This window comes from Hyla sarda, chromosome 5, assembly GCF_029499605.1.
Source record: "Hyla sarda isolate aHylSar1 chromosome 5, aHylSar1.hap1, whole genome shotgun sequence".
NCBI lineage: Eukaryota > Metazoa > Chordata > Amphibia > Anura > Hylidae > Hyla > Hyla sarda.
Window position 1 is genome coordinate 317,206,019 of NC_079193.1, and position 21,138 is coordinate 317,227,156.

General features: G+C 43.6%; 1 protein-coding gene across 3 annotated transcripts in view; it reads right to left on the bottom strand.

Annotated features, from left to right (window-relative positions):
- Positions 1-2,569: 2,569 nt before the first annotated feature.
- The window catches only part of SNX16 (sorting nexin 16), a 28,992-nt gene continuing 10,423 nt past the window's right edge, over positions 2,570-21,138 (bottom strand). The window contains exons 5-8 of one of the 3 annotated variants that reach the window (XM_056522236.1): positions 10,224-10,293; positions 9,920-10,056; positions 5,933-6,049; positions 2,592-4,240 (exon numbers count right to left, since the gene is read on the bottom strand). In XM_056522236.1, the coding sequence (XP_056378211.1) occupies positions 4,150-4,240; positions 5,933-6,049; positions 9,920-10,056; positions 10,224-10,293 (415 nt within the window). In that variant the 3' untranslated portion in view covers positions 2,592-4,149. Of the gene's footprint in view, positions 4,241-5,932; positions 6,050-9,919; positions 10,057-10,223; positions 10,294-21,138 lie in introns of all 3 variants that reach the window. The other 2 variants (XM_056522235.1, XM_056522237.1) reach the window with 2 other exon arrangements.

Sequence of the window (21,138 nt, forward strand, 5' to 3'; positions counted from 1 at the left end):
TTACCTCTAGAGCAGATGCCGATGTAGTGAAGAAAACTGCTCCCTGTAGAGATGTGTCCAAGCAGCTGATGATAAGTGCTGAGTCAGCAAAGCCACTGACTGGCTGAGACACGCACACCCGCCCCATACTATTGGTTGTTGAGGGGGGGGGAGGGGGTGCAGCTTTGAACTGCTCAGTATTTTCACCAGATCCCTGGACACATTACATTACACCCTGATCTCTGCGCTCTCACAGCGGAATATAGCAAACTGTTTCCTCGCTATGAGAATAGAGAGATCGGGACAGAAGCGGAGGACAGGGATGTTGAAAACTGTCCCTGCTGCTGCAGCTCACTCTTGCCGCTACTGTAAAACTGAACCCGATCCCCACGGCTTTCATCAGCCTGGGGGATGTGGGAATGTGTGTCCCTGCTGCTCTCTTCATCTTGATCCCTGTGGCGAGGATGTAGGAATGTGTGTCCCCTAGTGCAGAGGCAGGGCAGACCGCTATCCATCACCACTCTCCCCTGCCTCTGATTACCAACTCTTCAAATCAGTGTACCCGTGCCTCACTGCTTCCCCGTGATGGTGTCCCCCCCCCCCCCCGCGCAGGGGCAGGGGAGAGCACGATCACCGCTCTCCTCTGCCTCGCGGATGTAGAAAATCTGTGGGGAAACCAGTGAGGCACGGGTACACTGATTTGAAGAAAAAGGTAATCAGAGGCAGGGAAGAGCCGTGATGGATAGCGGTCTCTCAACCCAAGACACACATTTCTACATCCCCGCCGCAGGGATCGGGGATGGAAAAAGCCAGCAGCAGGGACACAAATTTCTACATCCCCCAGGCTGATGAGAGCAGTGGGGATCGGGTTCACGGTTTTACAGCAGTGGCGAGAGTGAAATGTGTCCAGGGAACTGGCACAAAATACTGAGCAGAGCGTGGCTGAACCCACACCCCTCCCCCCCCAAAAAAAAAAAAAAAACGATAGTATGGGGTGGGTATGCGTGTCTCAGCCAACCAGAGTGGCTTTGCTAACTCAGCATTTATCATCTGCTTGGACACATTTCTCTACAGGGAACAGTTTTCTTCACTACACAGGCATAACAAGCACTAGGACAATTCGTAAGTGTGGCTTGTCAATAGAAGGCAATCCTTTTCAGAGCAGATTACGACAAAAAAATAAACATGTAACATTTTTTTTGGCAAAGTGTGGGGTCCAGGCTTAAACTCCTTCACAGTATTTGCAGCAACCACTTCTGCAGGAAGGCTATTCCATGCATCCACTACTCTCTCAGTAAAGAAACCTTTGTCCCTCTAATATAAAACTATGTCTTCTTTAGTAGTTTTTCTTCCTCAGCGTAGTGCAGGAAAATCCCATTGAAAGCAATGGGAGGCCACTGCACCCTATTTTTCCCAGAAGAGGAATGCACACAGCAGAAAGTCTGTTGAATGAATGGTGCAGCAGAATCCCATTCAGAACAATTATCAATGCAGAATTGCGATTGAAAATACATAGTGTGAAAGGCCCTTGAAGTCAAATCGTCAACTAATCTGCAACAAAGTCTACAGTGTTTCATTGTAGGATATTTTGCTAACTTATTCCAGTTACCACAGAACACCATCTTGAGGAGTCCAGGTCAGTTAGGGCTGTTTTGGTGACATCTACGCAATATTAGGCAGTTGTTTTTTAAAGTTATGGTTGATCGGTAAATATATGGCCTATATCATTCAGCAGGGCAATTTCTACAACACTCCTACAAATATCACAAATAGAAAAGAATGCGTTCAACACAGGCAGATGTGAACACCCCCAGCCCTCCTCCCACAACAACCTGGCTGGATGCACGGAGAGCCACTCCTATACATAGACCGAAACGCGTTGTAACTTACATCTTTATGTGCATTGCCTTGATCATTAGTACACAATAAAGAAACAATTTATTTTTTACTGAACTGGCTGCTGGAGGTCGCTGTTTTTTCTATTGTTTGACTCCTGCAAATATGTTGAAATACAGTTACCCATATTCTAATAGTCCAAATTGGAGATGGTGGTTTAGTAACAAGTTTTCTAACTTATCTTGGTTTATTTTCTTACAGGAGTTTTTCAGCCTTGAATGGGACAAAACATCACCACACCTGTCAGCAGGTTGTGTGTGGTATTACAGCTTGGTTTCATTCACTTCAAAAGGAACTGAGCAGCAAAAACCCACACCCAAACTGCAGACAAATGTTTTTCAGTTTTCGGAAGAAATCAGCTCTGTTTTTATGATTTTTAATGATGGTGGATAAACAGTAAATCATGCTTAAAGCTCAGGTGTCAAGGAGGCTGTGCTCAACCACAGGATACCCACTTACCTCCCCCTTCCTGCCTTGATTGATGTACAGGGTCTGCTTCCAGAACAGAGCTGTGCATTAGTCAAGGCAGGGTGGGGAAGGGAGGAGGCATGCATGCTGCGGCTTAAAACTTTCTGCTTGACACTTGAGCATGATCGAGCTGACAAAGCAAAACATCCTTAAAAAGTAGGGTAAAAAAAATGGATTAAGGTTTTTCTACCTCAAAAATGCAACAGAGGAATAGGGCAGTACCCTCAGTTCAAACAGTTTGCAGTGTCTATGAGTCAATAGCCTTGAGTAAATGTGAGACCAATGATGGTCAGCATTAAAAAAGAATCCAGTTTTAATCCAGACATTATGTAAAGTAAAACCAACATTTCCACAATTATACAAAGCTTTTAATGAACAATGAATGGATAGTAAAGCCTGCATCTGGAATGCAAAATTTAACTATTTAAAGATACTAATAATGGTACATTGTGAAAACTTAATGATTTTAAAGGCATAGTAAAAGTTGTGAAATGAGTTTTAAGGCATTTGTTAAAAACAGATACAGATGGCAAAGGGAGTTCTTGAAGCCACATTGTGCACTAAAAACAATCTCTGCTTACCTCAACTTGGCACCGGTCCCAAAACAGTGTCTAATGGCCTCAGTACTCTGGTGACATCTGTACCTGTTTTTTGTACATATATGATACAAAGACATACTGAAAAAAAAAAAAATGACGTGCCATAAATGTGAGATTGATGGGAATTCAATCACTAGGACGTCCTCCTCCAAACTGCAAGAGCAAAGGAGTCACAAAATAGGTGCGCTCCAATTGGTCATATATTGATGGCATCGCCTATGGCATTATAACTTTAAAAAAGAATTACAAAAGCAAAAATGGTTATATAACATATGAACACACATACACACATGCACCATAAGCTGACAACACCATAAAAGACCAGCTAACTATGGTGCAGACTGAGTTAAATAGTGGGAGCAATGACTTTACATCTGCAATCATAATATCTGACACAGTCTATGTTGAGATTATACGTATATATATATTCTGCAAGTGCAAAAACTATTTAGCTCCCCTCCCCTTATAGTGTAAAATATACATGACCAGTCACTTTCTCTCACTTTATAAATACATCACTTTTACATTTGGTACATCTAGTTTTAGATTGCTTTTGCTAAAATATTGGAAATTTAGAGAGGAGTCTTTAAATAAAAGCAGGTGTTACAGGGAGATATGCGGGGTTGTGATTGTGCTTACAAACAATGCGGTGCCCGTCCCACCTATCACTTATTCACACGCGGTGTAGGCATTTAGCTTGACGGAGTTGCCAGATGTCAGGTGTATCTTCCATGAATCACTCTATGCTAATAATACAACCTATACTTTTGCTCTAGAACGTCTTTCCTTTCTGAGCAGCGGCTGATAAAAACAACTGTCGGCAACATCCACGGCTCTGAACAATTAATTCCTTGTGTAAAAAATACAGAAATAAAGTCTTGGCAAAGCAGAACATGCCCTTGTGGCACTTAGGAGAATAGTGACGATTTCGACAAAAGTGCTTGAATCAGTGCCACAAGGAGACAGATACAACTAGGCTATTACTGGTGTATTAACAGTGTACATGAGCCATAAGAAGGGTCTTGGGTCAGGCCCTTCAGAGTTGTCTCCATTCGGCCGGTCGGTTAGCAGCAAGACCACACAAATCCTTCTCTAGAAATGGTTTCTGTAAACTACTTGCATGGTCCCTCCTATAGGCCCAGGTGTATGGCAACAGCTCGGCATACGAGAGGATCCACAGAACGCGTCCCATTTCATTACAGGCACATTAGACTTCTTCATCAGGATCGGCCACTTCTGCCACTTCAATCTCTGGCAGGGACTCGTTCCAGCAGTTCTCATGGCTCTCTTTAAAGGAACTGGAAAATGGGGTGAAAGAAGGCGGCATGGGTTATATACATTACAATGGTAACCAACATCCACAGGTTTTAAATATTCACAAGCTGGAAAACTTTTACAGGACATATTACTTCTGCCATTCAATCTTAAAGTAACAATGCTGTACAGACCCTACACTGTCATACAGTGCCCAAACAAAAACACTGTTCAGTGGCTCAGTTCCTAAATAAAGTGTCCACAAATTTTCATGCAGTCCATAAAAATGCTATAAACTTCCCTATTAACCACTATAGTTCTAGGTCACGTACATAACGCCAGACACAAAAACTGCCTGTTTTATCCAAACCCTCAGACATCCACACATCTTAAAGTAAAAAGCAAAAAGAGAAATTTTCACACTGTCACAAATGTCTATAAAAGCAATCTGTAGCAATCTAAGGGCCCTGTTACATGATCAGACTGATGACTCTTGGTGATCTATTACAAAGTCTGCACAAGATTGGGGTTGAGGGGCCGGGCCACACAAACGATCGTTGGATCAAGCCTTGTGAAGACTACAGCACAGTTTACCTGTGATTCTCTGGATTGCCTTGGGTTCCTGGGAACGCTAATTCACACATTAAACATAGCTGCGATTGGTCAACCTGAACAATGTACTATCGCAACTTCTGAGCGTTCTAGACTCAACTAGGTTGTATTTGTATTTTGCTGACAAACTAGTTAATTTGGAGGTAAGCTTGGATCCAGAAGTCTAAAGTACTGCTAGTTGCAATAAGCATACTATTTGAACCGTTGGGGACCCCCAATCACCACAACAAGGCCCTGGCTTTCAGACCCTTATGCTGTCCTGTGGATAGGGTATAAGCTGTTTTTCACTGGACAACCTGTCATATGCTTTATGCTGTCCTGTCAGAGCAGCATATGATGGGGGAAGAGACATTGAGCTCCAGCTCCAAATCATAAAAACCTAAATGAATAAAATCTGACTGGACTCTTAGGAGAGACAGTGAGTCCTGATAACAGTTTTGTCCCAGAGGTTGGGCCTCTGCAATCAGACCAGTATTCCTTATCCACAGGATAGGGAATACATTTTAACATAGTGACGTGTCCCTTTAAACAAAAACACCAAATTGCTGATTTTTGGTTATGTCAAATTTGAAAAATGAAATATGAAATATGTTACAGATAAAGAAATTCAGATCAATGCACATGATCCCTTAGATAGTAATATAGACAGGATAAAAACCATCAGAATTTGTGATATAAATTAGGAGAAAATCTGTGAAAATAGTAATATAATGTATTATATACATCTCAACAACAGTTACTGCTGTAATTGTATGCACCTACAGAATGATAACATTGCACAGTAAAAGACCTAAAACCTCCAAAAATGTATTCCCCCCCCCCCCCCAATTTCCCCCTGCATATCTTTTTTTAAATATTTAAATAAATTATGTAAAATATTGGTATCGATTTAAAAGTACATTGTTCATCAGCATAAAACAAGCCCTCCTAAGATTTCTTTGTTGGAAAAAAAATTGTCCCAGTCTAGAAAGAAAGAGGAAACGGACACAGTAACATTTCATGCAGACACATTATATTTATGCCCCTCAAGTGTTTTTCTGATTCTTCTCAGATACGTTTCCTGGATACAATGCAGCTTAGCAGCAAAAACAAATGTACTCCTCCATTGTATTCTGATATCCTACCCATTGTCTGCGGTAGCCACCTGATCTGCCTCTATGGCGGAGGACTCCACCTCTCCACTGCACTCGCTCTCTTCTCCAGAAGGTCTGCGTGTCTTACCATGCTCTGGGCCCATTTCCCTAAGAAGATTTTTTATTACATGATTATTATATTACATTTTCAGGATAACCAAATAAGGGCAATTGAACACAGCAATACTAGAATATATTAGAATTAAAATTTGCCATAAAATATTAGTGAATGCTTTAAACAGTATTTCCTTAATATATTGTTATTAATAAAATACCATCTGGAGGAAAGAGACTGCTGGAAGTTAGTTATCTGCTCTATAAAACAGTCGTAGGAGGTGAAGGACAGTAGGTATGCATGTGTGAGTGGGTGGGTGGATGGATGTGCGAATGTATGTACATCACTCGGGGAACAACCTGGCACTGCAGTTACTGTAGTTACCACTTGTAGTTATATTTTATTTTTCAAAAGTTAAATAATATGTAAAACAAAATAGAAAAACAGAACTTATCTGCACATCCACAACTTGTACTTTGATCTACTTGCTTCTCAGCATAAAATTTAAAAAATAACAGATTGTTAATGTACCTTATGATCAAAACATGCAAGCCCTCTCGCCACGTCAAAGCCACCTGATGAGAATGGGTCCCCAGTCATGGATATGCGGCTACGTTTCTGTTTCTTTATTTGTGTTTTACATTAAATAATATGATGTTTTCTTTAAAAAACAAACATCAGGAGAAATGAAATTATTGCCGTGTCCCAAACAGAAAGTTCTAGTCAGGCCGTCCACAATCTGTGCGCACCCCCCATACATCTCACTGATCTCCCTATACCGCCCCTCACGTATTCTTCGATCATCTTGAGACCTCCGCCTATGCTCCTCCCCTGGTCCGCACGTCACATGACCGTCTCCAAGACTTCTCCAGTGCTTCCCTGATACACTGGAACTCACTACTCCTACACATCCAGATCTCACCCACCATCAAGAAAAAGAAACCTGAAGACCCATTCATTGAAGCAAGCCTACGACCTTCAATAATCCTGTTGTCACTGCAGTATAAATGGCTACTTTACTACCTGCGCACAGATGACCTGCTGTCCCCCTCACCTACTGTTTACTTCCCCTCTCCTTATAGATTGTAAGCCCTTGCAGGCAGGGCCCTTTCCCCCTGTGTCAGTCAGCAATCTAATCTGTATAATGCCCAATGTTCCTACATTAGTGTTATGTACTGTTACCATTATTATATATAAAGTGCCCTGGAACCAAGGGTGCTATATAAATAAATAATACATGCATTAAAGGAGAACTGCAGAATACAAAAATTGCCCTCCATACTGCCGGCAGTAAAAAAATAAAAAAAATAAAAAAAAAAGATAAAAAAAAAAAAGATACATACCTTCCTTCGCTCCCCCGGTAACCCACTCCAGTCTCGGTCGCGATCCTCTTCCAGGTTGCCGGTGGTCGGCGAGTCATACTGCACTCACTGGCTGCAGCGAAGTCCCACCTCGGCCGGCGGTAGTGAATGCTTTAAACAGTGTGAGAACGCTTCAAGACACACAATTCTTCACTACACCGGCACCTGCTGCCGGGGCCGAAAACGTCACACGGCCGCTCAGTCTATCGCCGGCCGAGTTGGGACTTCGCTGCGGCCGGTGAGTGCAGTATGACTCGCCGACTACCGGCAACCAAGAAGAGAATCACGGCAGAGGGCGGAGCCGGTTACCGGAGACATCGGGGGGGGGGGGAGCGAAGGAAGGTATGTATCTATTTATTTTTTTACTGCCAGCAGTATGGGGGACAATTTTTTTATTCTGGAGTTCTCCTTTAAGAAAAGACAGTTAAAGAATTAAAATAAAAAATATATTATACTGTATTTATCGGCGTATAACACGCACTTTTTAGGCTAAAATTTTTAGCCTAAAGTCTATGTGCGTGTTATACGCCGATACACCCCCAGGAAAGGCAGGGGGAGAGAGGCCGTCGCTGCCCGCTTCTCTCCCCCTGCCTTCCCTGGGGTCTAGAGCCCTGCTGCTGGCCCTTCTCACCCCCTGGCTATCGGCGCCGCTGCCCGTTCTGTCCCCCTGACTATCGGTACCTGGGTTGGGTCCGCGCTGCTCCAGGCCTTCAGCGTGCGTCCCCTTCGTCGTTGCTATGCGCTGCACGGCGCGGCGCATGACGTCAGTGCGCCGCGCCGTGCATAGCAACGACGCAGGGGACGCACGCCGGAGGCCTGCAGCAGCCCGGACCCGACCCAGGTAATTATGCCACCAGGGATGGGGGGAGGCAACGGGGCAGCGGCGCCGGCAATGGGTGCCGCTGCCCCTTCTCTCCCCCTGGCTATCGGCGCCGCTTCTCTCCCCCCTGGCTATCGGCGCCGGCAATGGGGCGCCGGTACTGATGGTCAGGGGGACAGAACGGGCAGCGGCGCCGATAGCCAGGGGGAGAGAAGGGCCGGCAGCAGGGCTCTAGACCCCAGGAAAGGCAGGGGGAGAGAAGCGGGCAGCGACGGCCTCTCTCCCCCTGCCTTTCCTGGGGGTATATCGGGGTATACACGCGCACACACGCACCCTCATTTTACCATGGATATTTGGGTAAAAAACTTTTTTTACCCAAATATCCTTGGTAAAATGAGGGTGCGTGTTATAGGCCGGTGCGTGGTATACCCCGATAAATACGGTATATATTTAATGTGTGCATATATTCTATACACACACACACACACACACGGGAGATTTATCAAAACCTGTCCAGAGGAAGAGTTGCTGACTTGTCCATAGCAACCTAAAAGGCTTCTGAAAAATGAAAGAAGCGATCCAATTGGTTGCTATGGGCAACTCAGCAACTTCTCCTCTGGACAGGTTTTGATAAATCCCCACCCCCAGTGTGTATGTGTATGTATATTATATATATATATATATATATATATATATATATATATATATATATATATATATATATATATTGTATTTACTCTTTTGTTTTATTTTTTTATTAGGTGATGTTTGGTTACTTTTAGAGATGAGCGAACTTACAGTAAATTCGATTCGTCACAAACTTCTCGGCTCGGCAGTTGATGCCTTATCCTGCATAAATTAGTTCAGCCTTAAGGTGCTCCCGTGGGCTGGAAAAGGTGGATACAGTCCTAGGAAAGAGTCTCCTAGGACTGTATCCCCCTTTTCCAGCCCACCGGAGCACCTGAAAGCTGAACTAATTTATGCAGGATAAGTCATCAACTGCCGAGCCGAGAAGTTCGTGACGAATCGAATTTACTGCAAGTTCGCTCATCTCTAGTTACTTTACATGGGCCCCCAATGACCGATGGCCCTCACTGGTACATGGGTTACATTTCTATCGTTTTCTGATTTGAATCTTACTATGAAAGGGTTTGCTGATTTTTCCAGCATTACTTGGCTTTAAATACACTGTGAATTTTTCAGTCCCAAAAATCTGCAGCAGAAATCCGAGGGATACTCTTAGATTTCTGCCCCAGATTGTCACTTTCAATGCTACGGGTTTGGATCCGATATTGGAGCCCCATTCAGCTGGCTGATCTGTGTCCATGCTCCCCAACACGGACTTCAGATCCAAAGTTGTGACATGTTACTTTGTTTTGCAACAGGACACACCACATATCTACAGCTTACGGCAGAAAACAACGGGATTCGGATTCCATATTAAAAAATAAATAAAAAATTAAGTGTGAATGAGGCCTTAGCGTTTTTATGTACTTCTATCAGTGCTTTTGTATATGTGGTACTACAAAGCAGTTACCAAGTTACACTGTAACACTGCCTAGAAAGTGGTTCCCAACCAGGGTGCCTCCAGCTGTTGCAAAACTACAACTTCCAGCATGGCCGGACAGCCGAAGGCTGTTCGGCCATGCTGGGAGTTGTAGTTTTGCAACAGCTGGAGGCACCCTGATTGGGAAACATTGCCTTACAGTATAAACCAGAACTTTCTGATAAGATATACTCACTGGATCCGGCTCTCAAGCCTCTCTATGTGCAATTGCTTTTCATTTAACAGCTTCTTCAAGGCTTCAAGCTCCTTCTGCTTCTCCGCAAGATCCCTTTGAAGTCTGTAATTCGTTTCTTCTAAAGTCTCACAAAAAGCCTGGACACACGCACATAGATATGTATATACACAAATACATGGTCAAACTTTGCAGCCAGACTGAATGTGATAAGAATATTGTGCATGGATGATACCAAATGTCCCAAAGGTATAAAATAAAAGAATCCCTATGGAAAGACATCAAAAATTTATTTTAATTTCCTTACCCTGCTTTCTTCCAGACTATCAAAAGGACCAGGCGGATCATCCAGACACAGAAATAATCTCACCGGGGCGCTGAAAGCAAAAATATGTGCTTTAATATAGAGTTTCTATACACTTCTTAAAAGCATGAATAACTCTCTAAACACCATCCTACTGCAGGTATACGGAGATCATTTGCATAGAAAGTTGTATAAACTTTATTCAATCCGGGCCTTGTGGGATTGGAGTTGTAGAATTGATGTACTGACTCCAGTTTTAAAATAAAATAAAAAAAATTAAAAATGTATAATAATGTATAATTCATTTACTAAATTCACAGCTTATTGCATATTTCATTTTATAGGGATTTCGGAAAGTTTCATCATTTTAATCATATAAAAATATGTTCTTTTCCATCAATCTAAGGTCTCTAGGTACCTAAATGCAGAGATAACTAGGATGTTCATTGCTGTGATTGAAAATCCATGTCCAAACTGGTGAGAGTGAAGTTTAGCTCACTAATGCCGCAGCCCCTACATTGCATTACTCATCTTGTACTGATCCTTATTAAAGGGGTATTACGGGCAAAAACATTTTATCCTCTATCCAAAGGATAGGGGATAAGATGTCTGATCGCCATGGGGCCCGCTGCTGAGATCCCCCCCCCCCCCCGTGATCTCCCTGCAGCACCCACATTCAATGCGGGTGCTGAATCTCCAGTTTCGGAAACCTCTGAATTTCTGGGACTGGGGACGTGCCGTCACGCCACACCCCCTCCATTCATGTCTATGGGAGGGGGCATGACGGCCATCACGCCCCCTCCCATAGACATGAATGGAGGGTAGTGTGGCGTGACGTCACGACCAGGGCTGTGGAGGCGGTAGATAAGTGTTCCAACTCAGACGGCGCAATTTTTTGTACTTCCTACTCAGACTCCCCGACTCCTCTGTATTAATATGCAAATGTATTAAAGGTTAAGCTAACAATCGGAGTTTACAAGTTTTTATAGCCTTAGCTGAATGACAGCAGTTTTTCCAATGGTTTACAGCTTCAGTCTTTAACTAATGACCCTCCATTCCCTTTTGCAGGACTAGAGACACAAACAAGTGTCTCTAGTCCTGCAAAAAACATTTACTTAATCCCTTATCAGTGAGAGGCTAGGTTACCCATGGGTTCCCTGTAACAGCAGAACACAACACTATGGAAAGTATAAGTATTGCCGCTCCGAATTGTGCGTTGCGTGCCACATAGTGAAGCACATGAAAAGCATGCTTCTTCATGGTCACTTAACATGTTCGTTTTGCGGTTTGCATTGATCTTTATTCTTACAGTAGAGAAGTCATTAATTATAATTTTTTTGTGAATTGGGACATTTAAACTAGCTTTTTTTTTTTCATTCCAATCACAATTTTGTAGGAGCCGGAGTCGGAGCAGGTGCATTGTTTGCCGACTCCAGGTACCCAAAATTTTGTCCCACTCCGACTCCACAGCACAGGTCATGTCCCCAGTCCTGGAAACCCGGAGGTTTTCGAAACTGGAGATTCAGCACCCGCATAGAATGCGAGTGCTGCAGGGAGACTGCGGGGGGTCTCAGGAGCGGGCCCCCCACGATCAGACATCTTATCCCCTATCCTTTGGATAGGGGATAAAATGTTTTTGCCCGGAATACCCCTTTAAGTGTGCATTTTAGTTTGGAGCTGCATTCCAAATTCTGCAGGGATAGGACAGAAGTCTCCCACCGTGGCTTCCTGAGTGAACATCAGTACATATGTTGGAGAGCTTGTTTAGCTAAAGTTTTATGCAGAATATATAATGCAACATAAAGTATTTATTTAAACTTTACATTCTCAATTCATCATAAAAAAATAAACAAAAAAAAATAAACAAACACTTGATCTGTTGTGGTCCGAGTGTTCAGACCCTAACTGATTGTTTAACTGAACAGGGAGAAGTGCACAGCTGCACGCGAAAAGGGAATATGTTGCATGTTGCAATATGCAGTGAAACATTTTTAATAGCAGTGATCATGTAAGAACCATGCAGTTCCCCCCCCCCCCCATGCAATGTGATTCCTAACATATTTGTAAATCATTCCATTTACCAAAAATTACTCCTTACGCCAGAAAAACATCTAAAAAAACGTGGCCACTAGGAGTCTCTCTTCCCTGCAATCTGTTGTCCATTGGGTAGTTAGAGGAAATCTGTCTCTAGTAACAGCTAGACCAGGACATAAGAAAGGAAGTGGGAGCGGGGCTTAAAATGTGCTCTGCTATGTACCTGCAAGCTGAACAAGTATGCCTGCTGAAGATTAACCACACTGTTCTTGAAAGGTAAATCAAGGCTTCCTGACCACACAAAGATTTGTAGGGATGTGCCTTGTGTAAATGCCAGTGTACATACTGCTGCATATCCACAGTGCTGCAGTGTAAACCCCTGTCCCCCTGCCTTTGGCTTCTTCAGTGCTTCGTGTAACCCTTTCCTGGCTGTGATGTGTGTGTGTCTTTCATTTCTCCTCACACAACAATTTTCAATGCCAGTGCATTGTTAAATCTATCTTCCTCCACATGTCATCTATAGTAGGGTATTATAAATCTCCCCCCAACATTGTGTCAGTCTATTCATTTCAGAACTATTTTACCTGCACTGTCAATGCACTGCAGAGAGGAGTAGGTGCTATGCTGTGACTGGCCAGAAAAAGGAAGCCCTGTTAGTGCAATGCTGGCAAACAGCCCAGCCAGGTCCCACCCCATGAAATGGAAAGAGAAAAAAAAAATCACACCTGAAAGCAGATAAAAAAGGAGAGAAATGCACTTAGTCTTTGCATTGTGTGTCTGTGTGTGTTTTGCTGCCTCTGGCACTGGGTGCCTTGAATGTGTGCAAGGCATCATGAAATTTGAGGATTACCAATAGATTTTTGGTCGCACTGTACAGCCGAGTGTCAGAAAGCTGGGTGTGCGTCAGAGATCTTGGGTCTTCCAGCAGAACAAGGACCCCAAACACACGTCAAAAAGCACCCAGAAATGGATGGCAACAAAGCACTGGAGAATTCTGAAGTGGCAGCAATGAGTCCAGATCTAAATCCCATTGAACTCCAGTGGAGAGATCTTAAAATTGCTGTTGGGAAAAGGCACCGTCCAATAAGAGAGACCTGGAGCAGTTTGCAAAGGAAGAGTGGTCCAACATTTCGGCTGAGAGGTGTAAGAAGCTTATTGATGGTTATAGGAAGCGACTGATTTCAGTTATTTTTTCCAAAGGGTGCGCAACCAAATATTAAGTTAAGGGTGCCACTAATTTTGTCCAGGCCATTTTTGGAGTTTGGTGTGACATTATGTCCAATTTGCTTTTTTCCTCCATTTTTGGTTTAGTTCCAATACACACAAAGGGAATAAACATGTGTATAGCAAAACATGTGTTACTGCAATCCTTTTCTGTGAGAAAAATGTCATTTTCTTGAAAAATTTCAGGGGTGCCAACATTTACAGCCATGACTGTATATGCTGCGCGAAACGGGAAATATGCTGCATATTCTTCTATGAGCAGGCCCACAGGGCTATCCGGCACCAGCCCTGTGTGTGCAGTGAGGTTAGAAGGCGGGCCCGCACCAAAGGCTGTCAGGCATTCTGCGAGTTGAAGTTTTGCAACAGCTGGAGACACACTGCCATAGAGGACTATTCGATGCAATCTTGTAATTGCAGACGCTGATGATAAATGCTGTACAATAGCATAATAAAAATAAACAATGCACCAGCACTTAAGAGTTTTTTTATTATATATATATATATATATATATATATATATATATATATATATATTTTTTTTTTTTTTTTTTTTTTTACTGAATTCAATGTCATTTAATAAGAGAAAAGGGAGGCAGATATATCATAAGGCAGAAATCAGCTGTTTACACTTTAAAATCCAATCCAAAAGTGTGTGTGTGAACCTATGCCAGTGTTTCCCAACCAGGGTGCCTCCAGCTGTAGGGCAGTGTTTTCCCCAACAGTGTGACTCCAGCTGTTGCAAAACTACAACTCCCAGCATGCCCGGACAGCCTTCGGCTGTCCGGGCATGCTGGGAGTTGTAGTTTTGCAACAGCTGGAGACACACTGTTTGGCAAACATTGATTTAAGGAACAGCTGAACACCCACCCCCCCTCTCCGTTCTCTAGATTGGTGGGAATCCAGCAATGAGACCCCTACCGATAGTTACTCCTTATGGTGTTTGTACATTTCTCAGTAGACAGTCACTTGCAGTAGATGCCATTGCGACAGCTGAGTCTGAACATTAACATTAGGAATGTTAACACCACCGTAAACAAACAAACAAACCTCTTTTCATGTGAATTTAGTGTTCAGGATCAGATTCGTGTCCACCTGCTTTCTCTGCTGCTAAACAGCAATAAAAATCCCAGAATCCTGCTCTAAAAATAAATAAACCAAAATAGTAAAGTACAGAAGCAATGGAGACGCCCGGGATGGTGAGAATGGTGCGCACACGTGACGGAGTGGACACTGTACACACATTGTTCGGGGACAGCGATTCCCACAGAAATCTTTTATACATAATTTATCATTTTATACACTATTCGCTGCCAGACATGTACTGCATCCTTCCCAGTCAGTTATGAGGGGGACGCGAGCCCACGTAGTCACAACAGCCAGGAGAGGAGAATGAGCAATTATTCTTCTGTTAGACAATATAAAGCTCCATTATATCACCAGGAGCAGCGTGTGACATGGTCCTCCTCCCAGACAATGCCAAGTGACCTCCCTCACCCTCTGCAGACGGGGGCAACGCTCAAAACACAAAGATTTCTGCCGTGTCAGCGCGTCTCATAACGGAGGACGGCAGCAGCATCATTACACGACAGGCCCCGGCAGAGTGCAGCATTGCCTCCCATTATAACCAGGTCTGATCTTACCTCATAAAGGGGAATGTGTAGCTTAGACTTTGTTACTATGCAGATAACAAAACATCTGTATATCTATCCATATCTATATATAATTTTTTTTATATTCTTCATTTTCTTTACGCGATTATGGGGACGGACATTTTTCCTGAACTGCTGCTCTGTTCACAGCATTCACAAATCTGGTTTTACAGCAACTACATGGTTCATAGAAAACTGATGTCAGAAAAGAACTTATAAAAAGGGGTACTCTACCCCTAGACATCTTATCCCCTATCCTCTCCCCCAGCCCTCCCCCCCCCCCCCCCCATCTCCATGCAGGCACCTGGCGTTCTGAGATCACAGCAGCCGGACCCCGCCATCAGACATCTTATTCCCTACCCTTTTGGGGCAGAGTAACCCTTTAACTTCAACGGCACCAGCAGTTTGCCTAGAAGTGTACAGGGAGAAACGCAGAACTCAAGCTGGCCGCAGTTTGGGTATCATAAAACTGATGACAGATGAAAAAGTTTAAGAAGCACCGACGGACGATTCATACAATACAGTATTTTTTTTATTTATTAGAATGTACCTTAAAGGGGTACTCCGGCGCTTAGACATCTTATCCCCTATCCAAAGGATAGGAGATAAGATGCCTGATCGCGGGGGTCCTGCCGCTGGGGTCCCGCCGACGGGGGCTGAGGCGTGACGTCACAAGCCGCCTGCCCTGTGGTCGCCAGTAATCAGACCCGGGTGCTGCAGGGAGATCGCGAGGGGTCTCAGCAGCGGGCCCCCCGCGGTCAAGCATCTTATCCCCTATCCTTTGGATAGGGGATAAGATGTCTAAGCGCTGGAAGTACCCCTTTAAAAAAAAAAAAAAAACCTCTTGATGTGTCCTATGGACATTACAGGACTTGCAGCTGCTTTTTCAGCTACCCATGCATGTTATGCACTAAAAACACACAGCTCATACCTGAGATAGAGATATATATATATATATATATATATGCACAATGCAGTGCTCGCGGACTTCTGCGCAAAGGATGAATATGTTCTTGAGCGAATCAAATGAAGGTTGCTCTCGCGGAAAACCCATTCACACTGATGTTAATGTGCACTGCGCGTAATTCCACTTGCGTGTGAACATACCCTAAGGAGATCCTGAAAGCATGACCTGTTTGGGTGGGGGGTCTTGAGAAATACTGGTGTAGACAATTATAAGGGTCTGTTCCTAGAAGTTTTCCAATCCTCAGACTGGGAGTGCATGGTAAGTAATATTTACTATCTGTTTACATTGGTGTGGAGATGTGTGGTGGCCATTGCACCATTGCAGTGTCTGTGGGGGTGGCGTGGCTAAGTCGGGCAAGATTGCTCAGGCCCCTGGGCCATACCTCCTATGGGCACCAGTGTTTTGGGCGGTGGTGGTCACCGCTTCGTGCTTTGCCAATATAAGTTAGGGACCTGCTCTACCCTATCTTGCACATTTTGATCATTATGTTACATTAACAACCTGTTCGTTTTAATAGATATGCTGAGAATGCAAAGGATCTGTTTGTGTACAAGAAGTGGACATGCAGCCCTGTATGTTATTCTACATTTACGTTAGATAATTATTGCTGTGGCACGTGTGTTTTCCATGATAGTCATGACAGAGCCTTCCTGAGGCTTTTTCTTACAGTAAAGTATATTTTATGCAATTTTTAAAAATGTTTTGGATAAATATATCATTGATTTTTTTTATTTTGCTTACACCATCAAGATGCTACCTCTCTGTTACACTTTTAGTCCTTACTCCATCGTAGATGTTTTCATCTCATTTGTGGTCATAATTAATGAATCCTCTTCCCACTCTGTGTCTATAAGACCTGGAAGGCCCCATAGGCTTATATTGTAAGTCCGTCCAGGTCAAGTGACACAGAGTTGGAAGAGAATTAGCCAAGTGCGCACTCACCCGGCTCGTTATCATGATTGGCCGGGGTCCAAATACAATCAAAACGTTTAGGGGCTTACAATACCAGACAGACCAAGGACAACAGTGTAGCACTTAGAATTTCTTTAATCCTGAACAAATTTGTTCACCTCTCTCTAACAGTGTATATATTCTACTCTATCTATAGTGGGTGAAAAGCTGGATGACAAACAAAGTAGACACTGCAATATACTACCTAAAAGTCTGATTTAAAGGAGTACTCCGCCACTAGACATGTTCTCTCCTATCCAAAGGATAGGGGATAACATGTCTGACCTCCGGACTGGCGCTGCAGCGCTACGGTCACGGAAGCATGGGGCTTCTGTGATTGTGACGTCACACCACGCCCCCTCTGTTCATGTCTATGGGAGAGGGCATGACGGCTATTACACAGCAGTCATGCCTCCTTGCACAGACATGAATGGAGGGGGTGTGGCATCTGTGTTTGACCGTCATCCAGCACGGAGCGGAGTTCTATCCCTGCACCGGATGACTGTGGTGTCGCGGGCAGAGATCGCAGGTGTTACAAAAATCTCCAATAGTTAAAACTAGGGCTGCACGATATGGGGAAAATGTGCGATTGCGATTATGGGCCTAGATATTGCAATTTCGATATGCGATGTGATATACTAAAATTATGAAATCCTGCCATCTCATGTCCAATCTCTTCCATTTTACAACTATCCACCCATTTTATCCCCACCGCCCATTTCACTTCTCCCCCCTGTCACATCTTCTCCCAACACATTCTCCCCCCATGTAACATTCCCCCCCTGCCACATTCTCCCCCCCATGTAACATTCTCCCCGCGCCCCCCCCCCCCTCATCACATTCCTCCGGATCCGGGAAACCTAGTGTGTTTGCTGCCGAAAAAGACCTTTCCCCATGAGCCAATCACTGGTTTGACATGTGACAATGCTGCGGCCAGTGATTGGCTAAAAAGGGAAAAGGTCCTACTACTTGTATAGTGAAGAGAGGAGACACCGGACCGCATGGAGTGAAACGGCACCTGCAGGGATCGGGAGTAGGCGAGCAGAAGTTTTTTTTTTCTCCCTGCTCCCTTTTATACTTAGCTCAGTGTTTTTCTACCAGGGTGCCTCCAGCTGTTTTGAAACTACTACTCCCAGCATGCCCGGACGGCTTTTGCCAGTCCAGGCATGTTGGGAGTTGTAGTTTTGCAACAACTGGAGGCCCCCTGGTTGGGAAACACTGACTTTTCGTATTTAAATTTGTTTTTGCCTGCAGCAGCACAGGGAGCCGGTCTGAGCAGATAATCTGAAGTTTTCCCAGGGGCCATATCACTATATCGAAAAAAGCAAAAATTGTGATTCGATTGCTTTTGCAATATATCGTGCTGCCCTAGTTAAAACAGTGGTTCCCAACCAGGGTGCCTCTGACTGTTGCAAAACTACCACTCCCAGCATGCCCGGACAGCCTTTGGCTGTCCGGGCATGCAGGGAGTTGTAGTTTTGCAACATCTGCAGGCCCCTGGTTGGGAAACACTGGGTTAAAACAAAATCCTGGGTGGATTGTGTTACACGCTTAGGTGTGTCTGACACAGGCAGCGATTATCATTCTCAATAGGATTAGTACTTGTCTGACAGCTCCAGGTTACAACAGGGTATTAAAGTTGTGATAGACAAGTGGATTGGTAACAGAGATGAAGTAAACAAAAGGTTATAATGGGGGGGGGCATTTATTTATCAATACATATGAGAGCTGTGCTACCTCATTTTCCAAAGCAGCATGTGTTAAATCTGGTACTGTCTCAGGTTATGTTCACACGGCAGAATTTCCAAGCAGAATAATTTCACTCGGAAATTCCGTTGCATTGGTTTCAATGGCATTCTGCTGCACCATGCACACAGTGGAATTTTTGCGGTGGAAACATCTGACATGCAAATCCCGATTCTGGCCCTCGCAGAAAGAACTGACACGTCAATTCTTACTGCAGAAAAACGCTACACGAAGATGCACTGCGGTCTATGGAGACGGCGCATTACTGAACGGTAATAGTACCGGCATGTACTGCCGCATGCAGAACGTCCACTTGGAAATTGTCCGGGAGAACATTCTGCCATGTTAACATACCCTTAAAGGGATTCTATCAGATGTAAAAGAGCTGCAGACACCATTGGATAGCTTTTCGGGTATAAAAACAAGCTTAACCTTTCCTGAAGCTGATGGTGACTGCCAAATGTAAAAATATCTCCTTTTTATTTCTCAGCCAAGTGTCAAGGAGGCGGGGCTGAGCACCTTAACTGCCGCAGCCTGGGACATCTCCCTGCTTGCCCTTACCTCCCAGCATCTCCTTGACTGACCTACAGAGCCTTGCATGTTAATTAATTAGGGGTTGGGAGGTGGGAGCGAGTGAGGATGATTTCAAGTCTGTGGCACTTGAACAGCTCGCCCCTGCCTCCTTGACACTTGAGCATGATCTAGAGATGACAGATTACCTTTGAAGTTTCGGGGCTAAAAGGGAATTTATTAGCATATCCGTAACTGGTATCTACTATTGCAGCTTAGCTCCAATACCGTACACAACTTTTGAAAATGTGTGGTGCTCTTTAGGGAGGCTGAATGGAGGTTGGTCTTCTAACCAGACTGTTCCACATGTACGAACCACAAAGAAAGACACAGCTCCAGCACTGTGCGATAGTTCACAGTTTACACTCAGCAGAGAGGTTGGAAATCGCACTTGACCAGCGCCTATGGTCAGCTCCGGTGGTGCTTAGCTCAGCATAGCCACATGGCATACAGCAGTAGACAGAATAAAGGCGGCACTCCCAGTTCACTGCCCCCGTCATGATAGACCACCCCCTGCCTTTATTTTTATTATTTTTTAGTTTTCTAACTTGATATTGCTCTGTATTTTCTGCTCAGTCTCAGTCAGAATCACAGACTGGGAAGGGGCGTTCCCCAGCAGGTGTGACATCATGTGAAGCCATACAGGGGAGAACTTCCTCCCTCACTCTGCTACACACAGCCCAGAGCAGTGAACAGTGGGAGATGAGCTCTGATTGAATAAGGCTTCCTAACCCCCACAGCATTTCCTGATTTTGGACATCATCTGGCCAGCACAAGTCCAGAGTCTCTGCAAGAGATGGGGGGGGGAGGGGGAATGTGCTCTGGACAAGTAGGGAGACACCTAGTGGTAGCTTTTTTAAATACAAAACATAGAAAACTTCATTTTTATTTAATCAAAGTACATTAGAAATATTTTTTTTTTCCATAAGGAGTGCACTAGCAAAATAAAATAAAAAAATTGTTTTAATGAGTGCCCATTTAACCCCTTAAGGACCGGGGTTTTTTCACTTTCATTTTTTCCTCCTTACCTTCAAAAAAAATCATAACTCTTTCAATTTTGCACATAAAAATCCATATGATGGCTTATTTTTTGCGCCACTAATTCTGCTTTGTAATGACATCAGTAATTTTACCCAAAATTCTACAACGAAACGGAAAAAAAAAAAAATCATTGTGCAACAAAATTTTGGGGGCTTTCGTTTCTACACAGTAAATTTTTCGGTAAAAATGACACCTCTTTATTCTATAGGTCCATTCGATTAAAATGATACCCTACTTATATAGGTTTGATTTTGTCGAACTTCTGGAAAAAATCATAACTGCATGCAGGAAAATGTATACGTTTAAAATTGTCATTTCTGACCCCTATAACTTTTTTATTTTTCCGTGTATGGGGCGGTATGAGGGCTCATTTTTTGCACTGTGATCTGAAGTTTTTAGCAGTACCATTTTTGTATTGATCTTACTTTTTGATCACTTTTTATTCATTTTTTCATGATATCAAAAGTGACCAAAAATGCACTATTTTGGACTTTGGAATTTTTTTGCGTGTACGCCATTGACCGTGCAGTTTAATTAACAATATATTTTTATAGTTCGGACATTTCCACACGCGGCGATACCACATGCTTATTTTTATTTACACTTTTTTTTTTTTTTATGGGAAAAGGGGAGTGATTCAAACTTTTATTATGGAAGGGGTTAAATGATCTTTATTATCTTTTTTATTTTTTCACCTTTTTTTTTGCAGTGTTATAGCTCCCATAGGGGGCTATAA